General features: G+C 41.0%; 1 protein-coding gene across 1 annotated transcript in view; it reads left to right on the top strand.

Annotated features, from left to right (window-relative positions):
- The window catches only part of LOC122845293, a 106,656-nt gene that overhangs the window by 73,508 nt on the left and 12,411 nt on the right, over positions 1 to 20,737 (top strand). Inside the window, exons 6-13 of the mRNA XM_044141499.1 lie at positions 5,871 to 6,042; positions 7,932 to 8,117; positions 8,255 to 8,390; positions 10,732 to 10,829; positions 14,892 to 15,011; positions 15,296 to 15,372; positions 17,514 to 17,692; positions 19,233 to 19,503. Of these exons, the coding sequence (XP_043997434.1) occupies positions 5,871 to 6,042; positions 7,932 to 8,117; positions 8,255 to 8,390; positions 10,732 to 10,829; positions 14,892 to 15,011; positions 15,296 to 15,372; positions 17,514 to 17,692; positions 19,233 to 19,503 (1,239 nt within the window). The remainder of the gene's footprint in view (positions 1 to 5,870; positions 6,043 to 7,931; positions 8,118 to 8,254; positions 8,391 to 10,731; positions 10,830 to 14,891; positions 15,012 to 15,295; positions 15,373 to 17,513; positions 17,693 to 19,232; positions 19,504 to 20,737) is intronic.

The following is a 20,737-nucleotide window of genomic DNA, read 5'->3' as shown; positions in this document are numbered from 1 at the left end:
GACAGGTTAGGGGGCCATTAAAGAAAAAAAAAAAAAAGGTTAAAGAAACTGCATTGTTAAAAATAAACCCATCAGATTAGGACAGTGCATTAGAATAAGTCTAAAATAAAAAAGTAGTCAAATGGAAATAGGAATTATTCAGTGCTCAGGGTTATTTAAATGTGTGCGTGTGTTTCTTTGTGCACTCTAACCCCGCACCTTTCCTCGAACACAGGGGTGTGTTTCAGACATGTAGCCCGGGGAAACAGGGGCCTCGTTGGGAGCAAACGCAGCTTGACTCCTGCAAATCTGGTTTCTAATATGCAGGCATACAGACGGCCTGATTAGACTGCTACACGGTGGGGAGCGCAGACCCAGAGACCTCCGGCTCGCACGCGTTCAAATAAACACATATTTTTTAAAGCGCTGCCCTCCATCTGTGCCCTCTTGGTGGTTTGCTAGATTTTTATAAACACTGGCAAATGCAATTTGTTCTGAAGATGACTACGGTGATTTTTATTCAAGCTTGTCCGCAGCAGCGACTCGAATGAACAGGTTTATTATTCTTCACCGTGTTCGGAAAAGCCCTTAAATTAAATCCTACGTTAAAGGAGGATCCAGTTTGATCCCCGTCTTCTCAGGATGCAGAAGGTTTAGCCATGCAGAGCTCTTCTCTGAATGCATACAGCAGGCATGCAGTTATATGAAAGAAATAGCCTATGAAAGCCTGCCTGCTTTCTATTAGTACCTAGTATCAATTTTAGCAGAACTGAACAGTTCAAGTAATAAAAGCAAGCAACATACTTTGACATTTTCCATAAATGTAATAAAAAAATAAATTTATATGGTGAAGAGATTTGGCTACCCGCACTTTTATCTCCAGCTGAAACGGTAGATTTACATCAGCCGCATTTGACGAGAGTGTCATTAGTTGTTTCTCAGGGGCTAATATTAAAAACAACACGTCAAAGCAAGTTCACCCTCACAGCAGACCGCATGATACAAACACAAGTTTTCAAAGAGCTGAAACTACACCAGACTATAACCGGCCCTTGAGACGGCTAATTGCGCGACCACTGCTAATCAGTGCGCTTCTGTGTGACTTCTGCGTTCTTCTTCTGCACATGTGGGCCTCTTTGGGTTTGTAAACCGTTCACACAAAAGTGCGACTGCGGTCATTCAGTAGCGTGAACGACAAAGCCAAAAACTAACTAAACAAATGAAAAATATCTGATCTCTATGGAAAATTGGAATTGAGAGTCAAAACCCGTCGTGTTAATGTAACCAAAGATAATAATAAAGCGTGCCAGACAGTCCTAGAGAATGTAGATAAGGACTTCTGGGAGGAAGTTTTCTGGAGAAATCTAAAATCGACATGTTTGGACAACATAGATTTGGTACAGAACAGCAAGAATTCACCATGTATTCGTGTACATGGTGAAACCCTAAGAAAATCTGTGAAAAAAAAAAGAAAAAAAAAAAAAGGAATAAGCTGGTGCAGAACTGGATGCTGCAAAATGACAAGGACTCAAAAGAAAAGGGGAAATTCACCAAGGAAGAACTACTAAATAATGGAAAGCTGTGGAATGATTCAAAGCCTTTTCTCAGTGAGATGCTGTGATGTGACCTGAAACGGGCTGAAGACACGAGAAACTGGAGAAATCTGTTTCAGCTGAACGTGAGGGAAACCTTCCTTTTGCATGGACTAGATGGCTGCTACAGTATGCTGTCCGAACCTTTCCACAGTTAGAATACAGACTTTTGTTGATTCCCTTTATTAAATAAGATAGAAAGATGAGGTTTTGGTGTTTACTTGCAATCAAATAACTTTCTTTACTTGGGACCAAGCATGAGATAAGCTGATGGAACCAAATACTAATCTATGTCACTCTTTTTAGTCGTGTGTTTGTACATTTCTTTCTCCTTTCACGTCACATTTATGTATTTTGTGTTGGTCTTCCACATTAAAATGAACAATTTTGGGGTTTGAATACATTTCCGCACTACTTCATGCATCCCCTTCGAGAAACTCAGATTCAGGTCCACCAGCTGTTTCCTATAATCCAGAGAACTCCCAGTTGTAGCGTCGTTGGACATCTTGCCACTCAGCTGAACCTCAGCAATAAACCGGACGCCTGTTTCCGTCCTCTGACTCACTGACCATAAACCCGATGCTGCAAGCTCATCCAATAGTTCTCAGCTTGGTGCGTAAGCCACCGCGTTCCGTACTGGCCTCTGATTCTGGGCTTTTTGCTGGTGACCCAGCGCGGAGCGGTGCTGCAGGGTGGGAGGACCTGCCGTGCTGACTCCACTCACTGGGCGATCTGTAAATCGCTCTTTTATGGCCCTTGTAATGATCCCCCAGCCGGCAATATCCCCACCGTCGCACTGCAGATAGGACATGCTGTGCTCGCTTGTGAACATGGGGCTGCTTGAGGGGTGGAGGGGGTTTAGAAGATAGTGCAAGAGAGAGAATAAAAAGCACACATAATGTGACCACACCGTCACGCACACATGCAGGCCCATGTACATAAAAAAGACCTGCATTTTCACACCCCATCTGTCTTAATCCTGACTGTGTAAAGGTCATAAGGGAGCACAGAGCAGTGGAGTTTTTACCCCATCCCCGGGTGGGTGAAATGAAAATGTGAGCGATTTTATTTCATTCCCGCCAGACAGCGCTGGAATTGTTTAATTTTGGCGTTTTCAAAATGTAAAATCGTGCACAGTTCCCAATCAGTTTTGCTGCAGCTTCTTTTGGTTTTCTGACAACTTAAATTTTTGAACCTTGGAAATGTTCCGGTCTCGTTCCACACTAAGTTCCCGTATTTGCGCTTAAGATGGAGACCGCAATGAACCGTAGTTTTAAATTTGTCAACCTAAGCCTTTAGCTGTAGTGAGACTTTGCCCAGTGGTTACCACAGAACATGATCAAACCCCCTGGCAGATGGAGGCTTTAAAAACATTTTATTTTTGCAACATTTTTCTTCCAACTTGAAAGCATTATTGATGTTTCCAAGCAGATCAACTTGAATCCTACAGCCAATGTTAGCAAAAACAGTGCAAAAATGTAGACATCTGTTATTAAAAGGATCAGATTGCTGTTAACCAATAAAGGTTTTATTGATTTAGAAGTGAGTGTCTGTGTTTATTTATTTATTTCAATGTAAATACTAAGATAAATATTTCCTTTGTTATTGCTGGATTTGGAATTTAATATCTTTTGGGAGGTATTTGTCTCATCTCTTTGTAGATGCAAACATTTTGACTGGACCAAAGTTTTTGAACATAAATCTATCAGGAGTATGAATAACTTTGGTCTTCACTACCAAGGCGAACTATGTCCTGAAGAAAACTACAGCCTACCTTTTTCACACCTCTTTCTGTCTCCTCAAATACGTTTGTGGTAAATATTCCTTAAGAGCATCACGCATATTACACAACCCACCTACAGCAAGTGCGCCACATTTCTTTTTTATCTCTGCTATAAGGAGCCTGAAGCCTCCTGTCCAGTCTGACAGCCTGCCTCATGTTACTGTTGGCTAGGTGGATTTGCTTTGCCAAGTTTTGTCAGGCTGCACATATAGTTCTCGTCATCAAAACATTATCACTGAGTTCCAGACTTCAACGGGACGCCACGATATTGTCCAGAGAAATAGCCGTAACGCTGCTTCTCTGGAGGTGAAGAGAAGTTGAAGGTTTGGGTAAACCCCCCGAATTAAAGCCGTCCACCAAAAGTACCCTGAGACCTTGACGTCAGAACTCTGATTGGCTAGTCAACTCTCGCCTGTACTTTTCTTTTTCTGACTTTCATTTCTTTTAATCAAACCAGAAGTCTGATTAAAAGACTGAGCCGTCTGTCAAGCATAGCTTCTTTGTACCCATAGTTATGTTGCAAGACTTGACCACAACGTTCAACGTCGTACTTTCTACTGTGCGGTCAGGTCTTTCTAACTTACAGTCTCAGCAGTGCTGACGTTTTTTAGGACTAACCTCGACTACCCATTATTAATAATTATTCGTTGTCAACATTTCTTTTATTTCCTCTGTTTGCAGCAGCTCGACACGCCTGTTTAATTGTTTATGCTTTAGACATTTTATTAGATTCAGATTGTTTGGCATGCTAACACTTAAAGAATTGGTTAGCCTATTGCTGGGATTGATGGCGCAAATCTTCAACAGAAAAGTATCTATATGTTGCACACCATCCTACTATCAGTTTTGGCCTCGTTTTAGCTTCGCTCCCAACTGAGTACCGCTCTCTGCTGCACAACGAGCACAAACCCTAACAAGCAGAAGGTAGAGGCCTTCCTTTCTGCGCGTGGTCCCCCTGTTTAGTATTCCTGCCATGCCTGTTTGGTGGAGCAGCATTAAATTGGGATCAGGGAGATTAGAGTATAATGTAGCCGACTATTAAAGGCTGCAAATGGAAGCCAGGGGTTAGAGTCTGAGCAGTGGCCTTGCCTAGCCATATGCTAAGCTGTGCAATTAGTACTTCCACACACGTCTTCATACAAATGATGCAAATTAAAATAAAAAAAATAAAAAAAACAATACCAATGATGTTCAGAATAGGATCCTTTAAAAAAAATAAAATAAAAAATAAAAACCCTGCTGTCACTAAGTTAAAAGGGTAAATTACAACAGAGGTCATTGTTACATAATTGGATCCACAGTTAGTTCTTTTTCAGCAGGTCTCTTAGCTCACCACATTATATATTCAGATCAACTCCATTTATTCCAAATACAATACAATCCCAATGAGATCTAGTGATGGACAGTAGAAGGAAGTCAGTTAATCATGTAATGCTAAGGCTAATTGTTGAAATCACTTTTAAGCTAACGGCAGGAAAAAGAAACAGCCAAACAGAGAAGTACTGAGCTAGACGGACTAACAAGGAAATGAAGAACAATGAGGTTCGCATTTATTGGCACCAATATCTCCATTGGAAGGTGGTGCTGTAAATTCAAGTTCTTCTGCTGGATGTATTTTTGTCATTTTATCTTTTTGAGTTGACACAAATCATAAGCTTTATATGCCCTGGTCAACAAAATTTTGTAGAAAATAACTATAGTTGATCAATTTTGATGTAAAGGTTTCTGCCGTGCAATCCTATACGTCACTCTATTAGTCACAATCTCTCTCACGAAGCGCTGCAGAACATTTTCTGGACAATGATGCCACGACTCTGTCCTAAAAACCTTAAATATTATGCGCTGCCATATAGCAGATGGCATTTGCAGATTGCAAATACAAATATTTTTAGAGGTAATTGCAACAAAATACAGTTACTCATACATTCCAATTAAATCACATAATACTATTAAATGCGTTTATGCGTCAATCCTAACTCTGGCTGGTGTGGCATTAACCTGAGGCAGTGTGTTTCTGTCCAATGGAAACACAAAGCAGATGCAATCAGGTTCTCCTGGTTCTGCTTTTATTGTGTTAAAATATACAGGCAGTTTGGATCGCTTAGCAGCATGACATACCCTAAGGAAAATCCTGAACATGTTAAGCAAGGTTCTGCTGGAGATCTTTGAGAAGATCTTGAAATGAATTGGATATGGTCGAATGACAGCACCTTCACAGTGTCTCCTACATTCCCACCTTTAGCTTCTCGCAGGAACGTCACTCACATAGGATCGCTCAGACATGCTGTCTAATTGCCCATATCGTTTGGATATATGTAGAGCATTTCCTTTGAGCAGAAAACAACTGATATCCAAGAACACCATCAACATTTGACATTTTCAACTTTCTTTACTGAAAAAGTTATTATAAAATGTGAAAATCTTCGTCAGAGGAAAATGAACTGACGAATCGTTTGTTTTGTCTTGCTGTATTTGGTTTGCACTAAGTTCTTTTTTCTCCCGCTCGTCTCCTTCAGACATCCGTTGTTCCCCCTGCTGGCTCTGCTGTTTGAGAAATGTGAACAGGCCACGCAGGGATCCGAATGCATCACGTCGGCCAGCTTCGATGTAGACATTGAAAACTTTGTCCACCAGCAAGAACGAGAACACAAGCCCTTCTTCAGTGAGGATCCGGAGCTTGACAACTTGGTGGGTCAATGACCGAGGCAGGAAACACAGAGTGCATAAAAGGTTGGGACGTCTCTTGTCCACGTCCCTCCTCAGGTGTCCCCACAGATTTGCTGCTCGGCGAGGCGTCAGGCTACGTTCCTATCCAATTGTCAGGAGATAATTTAAAAAATTTCACACACACACACACACACACAAAGAAAGTTCAGAATAGACCTGTTGTCTGGTTCTAAGAGTGAATGAAAAGAGTGATTTCACTCATATGAGATAAAGAGAAAAATGTTTGATATGTCAGTTGACAGTTGAAGAGTTAAAGAAGAAATGTCTTTCAATTTCTCTTTTAACTCTTTTTCAGAATAGCCACATGCTCAAGCGAGCATATAAACTTTAAATGGTTCACCTGCATTGAACTCTTCCAAACCAGAAAGCATGAAGCTAAAAATGTAAAGCTTATTGGCTATGGTTGAGCTCATTTGCAAGCAGCACCTATAGAAAGAAAGAGCTAAATAGCCTTATGGATAGGATTTTCTGTGTTGGGTCTTCATGTAGCCATATATTCCAATGGCTACATGTAACTACACGTAGCCATTAACTACATGTAACTGTAGCAAGGAGCAACTACATGCTCCTTATTTTATGGCAGCCAGCAGCTTTTCAGTTCCCACTAAATTTGAAAATATACAGATTGACGTGAAAAAGAATTAGAAATGAACAAGTAGATCTCATTTTTTGCCTTACTAAAACGTTTTGTATCCAAACATCACTATTAATAATAATTCACTCCAAAGTTTTTTTCCCCTGTCATTTCTGGCATCCCCCCCCCCCCCCCCCCCCACACACACACACACACACGCACACGCCCACACACACTCTGCTTGCAATAGCCATGAAGAATTACAAATAAAAAGAGGATGCCTGCTGATCAAGAGGAATTGGATTTTAAATGGTCAGCGGTGTCTTCAGAGTACAGGAGGGCATGCTGACAAGTGCTGAACAGTCAATTAAACCTGCATCTGTGTGTTTTATGAGCCACTGGGTGTCAGCACCCTTCCCAGAGGGCACTAACTCTTCCTCAGGGCAGTGATGTTACTCTGTGCCCTGCTAGCTGCCATGGGTACAGGAATTACCGGTCCCTTGATTAAGGGAGGGCAGTTTCATTAGCTCATTTATCTTCTCCTTGGCAAAGCACTTTTCTGACCTTTCTGTTGACCTTCTTTAGAGCAGAGTTTTACAGCATGCCACAAGCAGCCAAAGATGCCAAAATGCAAAGGTACTGGCAGTATGTATCCTTTCATTTAAATACAATCTAATGTGTGTCTGTTTTGATATTTTTTTCTGATACTTTTATAACTCTCTTATGTCCAAATTGTATTTAATTTAAGTGCACTACCAGTAGCACAGTTGTAGTAGTAATCTGGATTAAAAAGCTGTATTTAATTCTGAAAAGGTCAGATTAATATGCAGTTAACTTGTCCCAAATCATTTCCCTCAATCTAAGAAATACAGATTCAAATTCAGTTACGACTTAAAACAGCCAACTTCACTGTAAATCCGGATGTATTTAGCTTAAAATAATGTTAGAAGTCACCCGTTTAAGGAAACCAGTACCAAACCTGCAAACTTATTTGGCCAATATTTAGGCATCACTCAGGCTGGACTGCGACAGACTGGCGACCTGTCCAGGGTGACCCCGCCTCTCTGTCGGGTTGGCTCAGACTCACATGCCCAAACCTATTTGGGCACACTATGGAGGTCTTAGCCAGTAGGTACATGAGAGTTTAAAAGCTCCTCTTTTTCTCCAATGTGGTGGGCACTGCACTCCAGAACGTGGTGCAAAGAACTTGAGTCGACTGCAGAGTTGACATGCACCAAAGTGACGTGGTTTGGCTTGTGCCTGTGTGTGCTCTTAGATGGTGAAGGCTATCCAGGTATTACGGATCCACTTACTGGAGCTAGAGAAGGTCAATGAGCTCTGTAAGGACTTCTGCAATCGCTACATCACCTGCCTCAAGACCAAAATGCACAGCGACAACCTTTTGCGCAACGACCTCGGAGGGCCCTACTCTCCGTCCCACACCAGTCTCAGCGTGCAGCAGGTTAGTCTCAGCCAAACCTCGGAGTAGGACTGTTTCCTCTGGGCATTCCTTGTCGCATACCACCAGGTATGCTTTGCTCTGTGCTTTGCCCCGCACCAAAATTGCTCACCATTATCTCCTTCTGCGATCCCCCCCAGGAACTAATTCAGACCTCCTCTCCATCCATGACCTCTGTCTCCAGTTCTGTTAACTCTTCAGGGATTGTGGTGCCCACCGGAGGTCTGCAGCAAAGCAACGTCGCCATGACCACCATCAACTCACAAGTGGTATCAGGTTAGGATGAGATTGCACACCTGTGGCACAAACTTGACAAAGTTGAGTTCAGATCAAGAACTGGAAGTAGCCGAACCGCAGGTTAAAATGCGGAGGCCGGTTTTCATTCATACCAGTGTTTGAAACGGTTTCTATTTCAAAACTACAAAAACATTTCCCCTTAGTATTGTCTGACTGTGTGAACCACAGATTACTTCACTATTCCCATGTTAACTAAGAAACTAATTTGACTGTTTGGAAATATTTCCATCTGCAAAAAATCTGCCTTCTGGTGGAAGCTACTGCCACCGTCAATCTTATTAAGATAACACTGTTTGAAAACTACAAGAATAGCACTCAGATACAGTATTGTGCAAAATACTGTTTTAAAAAAAAAATTATGCCGTACCACAACAAATTTGTTTCTGTTTTTTGCTTTGTTGTCACAATAGAACGTCTCAGTTTGTCCCCTAGAAACATTCTGGTGGCTGATATGGCCACTGGGATATTTATTTACCCTGGTAAATAAAAGCGACAATTATAGGATGACAATTTCTTTTAAAAATGCATACTGGCCAGTGGCCCTGGTACATGTTAAATGATCTCGAATTAATCCTATTTTTATTCTTTTACATTCAAGAGCAGATAATAAACAAACCATGATGGGGTGCTCTCTTCCTGAAAGATGAGATTTGCCCATCGGTTTGTGAGCTCCATGCCAAGCACACGTGGAGATTTAAATCCAAACAAGACGCTAAGTGATCACCTTAAAGAGGGTCATTCATGGTTAAAGCCCCTTCTGCGTAGTAGAATTAAAATAAACAGTGGCTTAAAATTTTTGCAGATGCGGCTGAAATGCAGGGAAACAGCTAGTGTGCAGGTTTAAAAGGCAGCTACTTTTTCCACAATTGAGCACATTGGTTTGAATTGCTTTTCATCATTCATTCATCATTAACTGATAAAAGAACGGCATACTCTGAGACAAAACTGTGCAAAAAATACATACACTTTGCATTTAAGAAAAAATAAATAAATAAAAACCCATCAGGTTGCAGCTTTGGTTTCATCTGATTCAAATTCTGTAAAACAAAAACAAACAAACAAAAAAAATCCCATTTTAAGAACCTTTTGCTATCCAGTTAATAATCAGTTAAAATCAGTTAATCCAAAAAGAATCACCAGACCAGTGTTGATGTTAAGTCAGGTGGAAAGGGTTGAGCTTTTCACATCTTGATTTTAGAAGGATTTCTTTCAAATTTTTATTTATTTATTTATTGCTGCAGACGAATCCTTTGCTACAAATGATCAAAGGTTCACTAAAAAATGATGTTATATGCTGTAATATGAGAATAATAACAACAACAACAATAATAATAATAATAATAATGATTGAGTTGTTGGTCTCTTTCCAGGTTTTGTTGTTCAAAAAAGGTGTCAGTGGTTAAATCTGCAGAACTGTTTACCTGGTCAATCATCACAGTAATTGATAGAATAATTATTTACTAAAATAATCAGTAGCTGCAGCCCTATTATCACAACAAAGAATTTTCACTTTGCTCTTTTCCCGGTGCAAAGGAGAATCCTGTTGAAAGGTGATGCATTTTTGACCTCCGCAGTATATGGACTCCCATAGATTTTTCAGGAAGTAGTCCACATGTCCCTCCCTCTAGTTGGGATTGTCGATGTGCCATAAGAGCAAAATCTATCCAAAGCGATGCTTCATTGCCACATGTGCGCGAAGCCGTGCTGAACGATCTGAAGATGACTTGTTTGGAATAAATTAAGTTTGACACACAAACGGCTGCCGTAACCACGCATACAAATCGATACGATCAAGTACATACCGTCTTCTAATGAGAAGCAATCAGTGGAACTGGCATGCCTTTTATTGCAGCCATAACTTTTATGTCTGTGTATGCTTGAGCGAGAGCTTGGCTTGCTGCTTGGCTCTTATAATGTCAGGCTTGTACAGTGAAATGTTAATCTTGCCCTCTGGAAATCCCTTTTAACCCAAAATAAATCAATGTGTTCGCCTTTGATCACTGCACACTGTAGAGCTCAAACAGACTGTGATAAGAGTCTCTTGATCAAGGCTAATTAAGCCAGGAGCAAAAAAAAAAAAAAGAAAGAAAAAGACACTCCACCTCCTTCTTCATGTTTTGTCAGGGTTAAAGGACATTATACCACCTTGGATTTAATCACTTGCTTTCTTTATTTGCTGTGTTTTTTTTTTGTTTTTTTTTTTTTTTGTTTTATTGCGAGACCGACAAGCAGTTAATAAGCCTCCGGTGGTGGTGCGTGATGGGGCTTCCAGTTGCTGTTGAGGCCACTTGATACTCACGGTGGCAAATTATCCCCTCAGGTGGAACCTTGTACCAGCCGGTTGCCATGGTGACATCGCAAGGGCAAGTGTTAACGCAGGCACTACCTCCAGGAACCATCCAGATTCAGAACTCGCAGGTAATGCCATGTGCACTGGCGGTGCTTTCGTCAAAACCTCCCACTGTTTTACAGTTTGACTTTTCAACGCGTCTCTTTATGTTTCACCGAACCCTCCCTCCTCCCGCCTCCCCCCCTCCTCACCCTTTCGCTTTGTTCCTTTTCATTGTCTCTACCTGAATGTGCCCCCTGCTGCCAAACAAATGGAAATTGTTTGTTCTTCCTGATGTTTATCAGGCAGGGGCATAAAAGACATTATGATCCTGTCAGGACTCATGGCTGAAAAGACTAAGTGTGGACACTATGGAGGGTATAGATGTTGCAAAGGTAACACTTTAGTAGCTACTGTAGAAGTACAGAAGAGTTTATTACACAACATGTAGGGCTGACATGTCCTTACATATAAAACCTTTAGCACCACAGACTACATAATAAATGGAGTTCACTTGTGAAGCACCTTTCCGGTGATACCGACCCCTCGGAGTGTGTTTACACTAGAGCCACATCCACTCATTTGCACTCACATACGGGCGCAGGTTTATACACCGAAGTGCAGATTGGTTGGTACCCAGGGGCAACACCAACAAAAGGCAGGAGGAAGCTGGAGTCAAACCTTCAACTTTCCAGCTGCACGTCGACTACATCCGACAAGATTATTGGATTTATTTAAATAAAAAAACGACATGAGTAATTATTTCTTTCAAATAATTCTGCTTTTAAATGTGACCAACTTTAAAAAAACTTTAGTTTTTTTTCACCAGACTTGGGCTCCTGGGTGAATCTTTCCTGAGTGCGTTCAGAGGTCGTGGGTCTCAATCAGCATGCCCAATTAAGCTTTTTCACATGATGTCTTCTTGCTTTTGGGGGTGAAAAGAGGGGCTTTCATGTGACAGCACAACACAAAGTAGTTCATACATGAGAAGTGGGAGGAAAGTAATTGGTGGAGGTAAATTCAGGTTCTGTAATTAGTGGCAATTGATTGCAATTAAATGGAAAAACTTACATTGTGTCGGGGATACAGCAAACATTTGGAAAAGGTTCTGGTCATATTATTCATTTCTTGGCTGACATTCAGAGAGGTAAGAAAAACATTGGACGTCACCGTGGAGCTACCATGCAGTCACTGAAACGTGGGTGGCAGCATCATGCTGTGGTGAAAGCTTTTTCTCAGGATGGACGGGGAAGCTGCGTGAAACTGATGAAAAGATGGGTAATTCTACAAAGTATTGACTCAGGGAGGCTACAGAGGCCTGCTACACTTTTCTGAGTTTTATTTATTTATTTATTTATTTATTTATTTATTTATTTATTTATTTATTTATTTATTTATTTATTTATTTATATTCTGCTTCTCAAATAGAAGCTAGTTTGCTGTTCTGTGATCTAAAATCCCAGCAGAATCCATAAAACGTGGAAAGCATCAAGACGTAGGCAAGGAGGAGTGTTCCACGGCGTTTCTGAAACAAGTTTAATTGCATATTCACTTCCTAAAATGCTTGCGTGATCACAAAAGACACTTCTGACTATAGAATTAGCAACGTCAAATTCTATCACAGAGTTGCCTACGTCGACTTATAAAAGCCTGGAGCAGCGGTGTTGTATCTGCCGCAGTTGCTGACTTAGATTTTCACACAGGTAATTCTGTGCTTGACAGTTATAGAGGAGCCCACTGGGTAACATCAACCCTGGCAAAGCAGAGTGCTACATTTGTGCTGGGAATTGATCACCGCCCCATAGCTACTTTGCAGACAAGCCCCGGGTAATCACACTCTGAAGCTCAGTGCCGCCAATTAACTCAGCCCCCCTTTGCCCTGGAACGCATACATACCCTGGGCTAGGGAGGTTATCCAAGTGAAGCCCATCTGCAACTGTAATGAGTTCTGTCTTGTGTCACGACTATAAATGCGACGTGAAGTTGTAGTCATTAGTAATAAGCGAAATTCCCATATAATGCGCTGTACTGCCAGAGCACATAAATGATTGTTTAAGTTTGGATATCAGTCCAGTTCAGCTTTTATTTATCGTGGATTTTATCCTGGTTGACAGTAAATGTGAAGTATTCATAATGCCTAGAATTTACAATATTCTGAAGCATTGCTGGGTTTTATTACTAATTCAATGCAGTTCAGTGTAGTTTGTCAACATGACATAAAATTCCAATAGCCTTAAGGTTCAACATGGCATTTTATAAACAGGGAGAATCCAGTTTGATCCAAATCCAGTACAACTCAGTTCAGATACGACCCAGTTACATACCCTGCAATTTGATTATAATGAAAATAAATCGGTTGATCCCATGAAGCTTTTAGTCTAAAGTTGTGCTCAGTCATACTGACCACCAAATTGTGCTGAGTCATTTTTAGGAGGAAAAAGCTTGAATCAGGCTTGTTGTGGCGTAAATCTGATGGAAAAGAGACGGGTTAATAAAGTTTCAAGCAGCAACAGCTTCAATAACTCTGTGTGGAACGGAGGCATATTTCAACCCACAATGGAACGGGCATTCCTTCTGGGGAGACAAAAAATAAAAAATAAAGACATAAAGAACAAATAAACAAACACATATGGCAAGGTAATAGCGGCACAAATTTGAGAATGGAAGAAAAAAATAGCAGAGGGAAAGTATTAAGGAGTCTGAAAATTGAAAGAACAACCTCCAATTCTACCTTAGCAGACAAATAAGCAGTAGAATCTGGCTGAATCTGGTAAGGGTGTCATGTGCTACGGTCAAATGAGTTCTGCACCGAGGTGGGCTGAGAGGTCACTCAGAGCGGAAGAGTCAACATAAAAAAAACTAGATTACAGTTTTCAGAAGTACTAAAAGACAAGGACATCACTTTTTGTAGACATGTCCTGTGGTTTCATGACACTAAAGTGAGAACACTTTCCCACTCGTGAAGTATGAGTGTGGCAGCAGCGTGTGGTATGGATGCTTACCTGCAGGAGGAACTGATGTACTTCACCAAATAAATGGCATAATGAGGACAGAACAGTATGTAGAAATAACTTTGGTAACCCTTGTTATGTCAAACTTTGTTTTATTTCAATCAAGCAATCACTGTTAGCTCTAAAGCACCCTTCATGTTGGAGGCAGCTCGCTGGAGACGCATATTAAACGGTATTTTTGAACTAGGTTTGAACCATCCAGGGTCACAGTCTGCAGGTGCAAATACCAGAGTTGTGAAGTAAACTGAAACTGGTTGGATACTCCCTTTTGCTCCCATCTTTGTAAGAGGGCTGATGGATATTAACAGCGATGTACCTTCATTTTTTATTCAGGTCCCTGTACTAGCCAGGGGAGTCATTGCTATATTTGTTGCTTAATTTCTTAATAAAATAATAATCAAAATGCATTTTGATATGTTCTTGATTTACTCTGCGTTTCACCTTAGGTAAGACTTATTCATTTCCTTAACACCCTAATCAAACTAAATGAGACAAACTTAACGTTAAAGTCAGAAACTGAGCAGAAGGTTATGTTTTTTTTTTTTTAAACATGTGGTTTCAACTGTAAATCATGGTATCAACACTTAAGACATTTAAATGCATGAAGTCATTTTGCTTCATCCACAATAAGCTCAGTTTCACAGAAACACACACCATCCATATTTACGCTATATTTACGTCTTTGCCAGCAAAGACAGCAAAGACCGTTTCTTTGTCTCGCATTCACACTCCAGATGAAACCTTCTGAATAATCATTTTCTCTCCAACAGGCTTTAGTCAACAACTGAGTAAAGCAAGTCAAACACATTCTGCTTCCCTACCAGTAGTGAACTGAATCAGCACCGTGCTGTGAAATTCATACTTGGGGCCTGACCCTGGGCTCTCTTAACTCTTAATGTAAGACACCGAGCAGACTACAGACTCCTCTGCATTTTTATATTTTAAGTATCATTACTCAAATTCAGTTACCATGGTGACACTTTAGAAGGTGTTTCTGCCCTTGCTGCTGAAAAAAGGAAAGGTAATTGGTAGTCTCCCTTTGTTTCCGTGGCAACAATAACTAAGCCTAACCAATTTTTTTTTTTTTTTGTGCCTCCCCCCCCCTTCATGCTTCCTCCTCCCTTCTTGCCGTTTGCAAAGGTAAATGTGGACTTGTCATCTCTTTTGGACAGTGAAGACAAGAAGTCAAAGAACAAGAGAGGGGTCCTGCCCAAACACGCCACTAACATCATGCGTTCCTGGCTCTTCCAGCATCTCATGGTGAGCTTTCACATCAGCATCCATCAGCTGTTTTTTTTTAAAGGAACTGTTTTGAAGTGGCCGCTGTGGAGTCAGAAGAGCCGAGGATCGTGTAAAGTACTTTGAACTGCCTCATTGCAGAAATGTGCTGTACAAAGAAACTTGACAGTGAATAGTCAAGCATGAAACATGGACAGGGAAGTAGAATTATTTGTTTTAACAGAAGTCGACCTTCAATAAGAACTGAAGCACTAGCATGAACCTGGACAAAAACTGAGATTGTGCATCCTCCCTCCTTTTTCCAGCATCCATACCCAACAGAAGATGAGAAGAGGCAGATTGCTGCACAAACAAGTCTCACCCTCTTGCAAGTGAACAACTGGTAAGCTGCTGCAACCCTAACAGCTCCTAATTAAATCTGCATTGAAGGGTGAAAGTCTTCATACAGAGAGGCAGCACTGGGCACAACTCCTGAAAGTATTTAGACTCAAGACTCTCGAGCTACAGATTATTTCTGCTATAGCTTTGCTGCCATCTGCTGGTCATATATGTCATGTGCACCAGGAATTAAATACTTCCCTAAATGTCAAATATAAACAGTTTTACCTTCTGCAGAATACCTTTTAGATATTAGCTATTAGTAATTTTACCACATAAGAAATAATTTTGGAGAATTTAGGATCGAAAAGAATTGTTCCTTTTTTCCCCCCTTTCTTTTTATGTTGCTATTTCCTCATTCTTTCCTATAGCATCTTGTCAATGGACTCACCTGTTATAAAGCAGTTAATCAACACCATAGTATCTAAGCCACTGGGTTTTTATTCACTCTTTGTCAGTTCCTGCTACTGTCCTTCTTGATAGTTTTCCAATTTTTGGGTGTATTTTACCACTAAACATATCTTTGCAAAACACAAACAAAAATAAAACATAGCTAACTCAAGAGCACAATAAAACACCTTGTAAATACTGGTGGTGTTGGTCACCACCAGTTTATTAATAAACTTGTTTAATAACAAGTTCATTAAACTTGTTTATTAAACAAGTTTAATAACTTGTTTAATAAACAAGTTATTAAACTTGTTTAATAACAAGTTTAATAACTTGTTATTAAACAAGTTACAATATGATAACTTGTTTAATAAGAAAAACTCAGGTCCCCCTCTTTAAGAATTATTAAAGAATTTAGCAATTGTTACCTTTTACTTAGATTCTGATTATAAGATGTAACTGTGAGGAACCATGCAACAACAGGAGTTTGCAAGGTTTACTGCTTTGGAGCATCCAGGAACACAATGCGATGGGGCAGATAGATCAGCAATAACCATAGAGAAGGAAGTTTTATTATGTATGATCTCTCTGAGAAGGTTTGCTGCAAATTCATTGTCCTGTGAGGTTGGAGCATTACTGACCATTACTCTTTGCAGTTTGATGCCATGCACTCTCACAAGATTCTCAGTGAGCTTTCATGGACAGACTCCTAGCACCTGTGGTTCTCTGACAACCTCAACTTTCGACATAGGATGCTTTTCAGTGTGTATACAATGTTTTACATTAGACAAACATGGAGTGTTTGTTGCTGAAAAGCCCAGTTTTGTCTCCCCTGACAAAACACATTTTTCTCCAATGACATCCATCCATCCATTTTCTATTCACCCTTTGTCCCTAATGGGGTCGGGAGGGTTGCTGGTGCCTATCCCCAGCTAACGTTCTGGGCAAGAGGCGGGTTCACCCTGGACAGGTCGCCAGTCTATCGCAGGGCAACACAGAAAACATACAGGACACACAACCATTCACACACACACTCACACCTAGGGAGAATTTAGAGAGACCAATTAACCTGACAGTCATGTATTTGGACTGTGGGAGGAAGCCGGAGAACCCGGAGAGAACCCACACATGCACAGGGAGAACATGCAACTTCCATGCAGAAAGACCCCGGGCCGGGAATCAAACCCAAGACCTTCTTGCTGCAAGGCAACAGTGCTACCAACTGCACCACTGTGCAGCCTCAATGACATACAGAAGATAGATATTGTTGGAGGCAAAGCCCCGACATGGGCTATACCACTGGCAGACAGCTGTAGTGGTTGGTATGATCACATTCTACCAATGGCCAAAGAGAGTAGGTCTGAAGGACAGCAACGAAGCACTGATCAAGGCAGCACATGTCCATGCCTTGAGCTCAATAAATTACTCAGCATCTCTCACCAGGGTGTAAGATGGTAGCAGGAAAAATATCATGGTGAGCCATGATGTTTACAACAGTAGTTGTAAAGAGAACTGTTCTGCAAACCTCAATGTTCTCAAAAATTCAAATTAGAATGCATTCACTTATTGCATTCTACTACCGTACATGAAGAAGACTTGTGTCCACTAAAATCTCAGAGACCGATTATTGTCACCAGAAGTGGTTCATATGCTTGAATGATTGAATAGTTTTTACAATAGTTTTTTGTTTGCTGATCATTACAATCCACGCTGTTAGGTTTTCCGACATCCTTTTGCCATTTTTCGGTTTTTTAGGTTCATCAATGCCCGGCGCCGTATTCTTCAGCCCATGTTGGATGCCAGTAATCCAGACCCAGCTCCTAAGGCGAAGAAAATGAAGTCCCAGCACCGCCCCACACAGCGCTTCTGGCCAGACTCCATCGTGGCTGGAGTACTACAGACGCACAGATCTCAGACAGTGAACAACTCAGAAAGTAGGCCAGCAGTCACACAAAACATCTTATCCACAAGTCACAGCCAGATATGTTTGCATGGATACACATTTTGTTTCATGTCTTTAACATTATTTTATACGCTGTTGTGATAAAATTTGAAATTGTCAAATCCTGACTGAGGCTGCGTCTTCCTCAGAGGTTTTCGTGCCGGTTACTTCAGTGGTTCTTGGTAAACACCTGGTAAGCAGGTTGCTCAAAGAGTTTGTTTTGTTTGACACAGTGCAATGTGAAAGCAAGACACACAGCTGAAGATGTAACACATGTTTCATCATCAACACGACTGGGGTCAGACTGTCTGGGAGACAAACCAAAGCCTTCCAGACTGTCAAATGTGAAAACAGCTGAGGTTGCTGTTGATCACAGTTTCTCCACTGCAAAATGACATTGATTTCAGCTCAACTCATTAAAAGCTCTGCAGAACAAACAAGCAAAAAAAGCAACAAGTGTTCAACACACTCCATTTGTGTCCACATTTTTGTCACGAGTAGAAGTGAACTTAAATTGCGTGCATATTCTAGCCACTAGATGGCGGTGTTGGCTGGTTTTTGCACCTGCGTGAGAGTTTATTTCAAGGGCAAAGCTTGTCATCCTTTTTAAAAAAAAAATGTAAAAAGAGAGAGAACTTTTCCCTCAGGAATCAGATGAGCATGTTTTTAAAACTAGCTGGAAGTCTCCAGAGAGCAACTCGACAAAGACAAAGGAACTGTCCCCAGAGTGCAATATGGATTTAAGCTGCCTGTAATTTGTTCCCTGTTATCTCGACACCTGAGGTGACGCAGGTAGAGACCGAACAATGCAAGAAAGGACGCAAAACAACTCCCCATTAGTCCCATTCCTGACCTGATCTAGTCTTGCACCTCATTAGAGTGTCTTCTTCATGTGTTTCACATGTTTGGATATTAGATGTGGGCTGGTTTTAGAATCTCACATCATGATGACCCAGATTTAAAAATACAACAGTTCTGTGGTGTTTACTGAAACAAACAAACAAAAAAGAAGTACTCATTTATCTTTTTTTATTTGCTAAAAATATTTCTACTGCTACTACTTAAAAAATAACATTGATCACTTCAGCTGTGATAATCTTATGTACAATAAAATAGAATAACAACAATGATAACGCTCATTATCACTGTTAATATTTCTTTTTGTTGTTCTCACTATGACTTACATTTTTATGCTGTTAACATTTTAGAATTGTATTATTATTAATATATTATTACAGCATTAGTTATTTTTATAGAATTATACAGTCACAATTAAAATTATTATAAAAATTATCATTCTTTTTTTATACTTCACATATTCTTTTATTTTAATACTTATTGCTCGACGCTCTTGTAGCCCAAAAAAGGAAAACCTTTTTTCGGCCCAGCATGTTTGTGCACATCTCATTATAAGAAATTGCAGGAAACTGCAGGCACAGCATAATAAGATATGTGAGCGTTTTTTTCTTTTTACAGTAACTGTGTGGCTAGCTGTTCCATGCCCAGACTAACTCCGCTGCCCTGTGCCACAGACCCGCTCAGCATGGACGGCCTCCAGTCGCTGTCCTCAGACTCCGCCACCCTGGCCATGCAGCAGGCCATGCTGGGGGCCGACGACTCCATGGACGGCACGGAGGACGACGAGGACGAGGAGGAGGAGGAAGAAGAGGAAGGCATGGACGAAGAAGAAGAGGAGGAGGAGGAGGAAGACGGAGAGGAGGAACATGACAGAGGAAGGCAACTGTCCGGCAGGGGAGGAGGACGAAGAGAGCTCAGCATGGAGGCAGGAGATGAGCTGGAGTAGTTGGACAGGAAGAGGGAGAGGGCAGCGTGAACTTTGACCCCCAGATGTCAGCTTAACGTGAGCCCCTTTCACACCACGCCGGCCTGGCTCTAATGGCGAACAACTCCTGCTTCTTTAAGGCCACATTGCATCCTCACCGCAGACTAAACGTCCTGATTGTAGACAACAAAGTTTAGCTCACTGACAGGCAAATTTGTGTTGTTGCGTCTTCTTCATTGTACGTCGTCATTCAGTGAGCCGCTGGGATATTTGGATGGCAGCACATTTTTGGACTTCACATCTTGGGTTAGTTATGGAAAAGAAATAATCTCTGTTCAATACAGTCTGGGATCTTTTGAAAAATAAAAATAGAAAAATGGAGAGAAAGTTGCACAGAACAGCGAGGAGTGCGAGGAGTTTCCATGCATCAAAAATCTTAAACTCTGCACAGGAAGAATTTTTTGATGATTTGTGGGAACAGATATTAAACTGAATGTAATATTTTGGCACCTGAAGTTCCTAAAAAAAGAAGAAAAAAAAGGGCTGTAGAATGTGGGTTTTTTTTTTCTTAATCTTGATTTTACCAGCAGGAAGTTGTGGTCTGATTTAGCAGCAAGATGTGTCATCTTATTTTCTAAAACAGGGGTTGGGTTGGGGAGGAAAACGTTGACAGGAAAGAGGAAGGCTTTGTGTTTTACGTTCCAAAACACCCGCAGAAGTTGAGCTCGAAGGGAGCTTCCACCTCCGGGACACGGCTCACGCGTTTAACAATGACTCCGAGGTTCTCAGGTTGAACAGAGTCTCTTCCTCACAGGCACGACCCCTGAATCCACGCTGCAGCAAATCCGCATTTTCAGCATGACGTTTTAAAACTCGCTCAGTTTATAGTTTCTTCTTCTGTAAGCCAAAAAAAGACAAAAAAAATAAATAAAGCACAGACACAGGGGGGAAAAAAAACAAAAAAACAGTTGTTGTACACCAGTGTATACCGACTGCTCATACAGTATGTAAATTGGATTTTTCTCTCTGTTTGCATCCTGATGTTGGGAGGTTTGCATATTTATTCAGTTCTATTTGTGTGTCTGCCTGCGTGTGTGCCCTCAAAGAGTAACTTGAGCAAAGGTGACAGTTTCTGACTCAAAAGAAGAGGCCGCCGTGTACATATGTACTTGAATCCAGCCGTGGACTCTCAGAAATAACGGCCTGTGTATTTTTTATTACCTCGCTGGATTCATCGCGACACTACGGACTTAT

Source organism: Gambusia affinis, linkage group LG15 (assembly GCF_019740435.1).
Source record: "Gambusia affinis linkage group LG15, SWU_Gaff_1.0, whole genome shotgun sequence".
NCBI classification, from domain to species: Eukaryota; Metazoa; Chordata; class Actinopteri; order Cyprinodontiformes; family Poeciliidae; genus Gambusia; species Gambusia affinis.
Note: the sequence above shows the minus strand (reverse complement) of the source record. Positions and strands in the feature narration are given on the sequence as shown.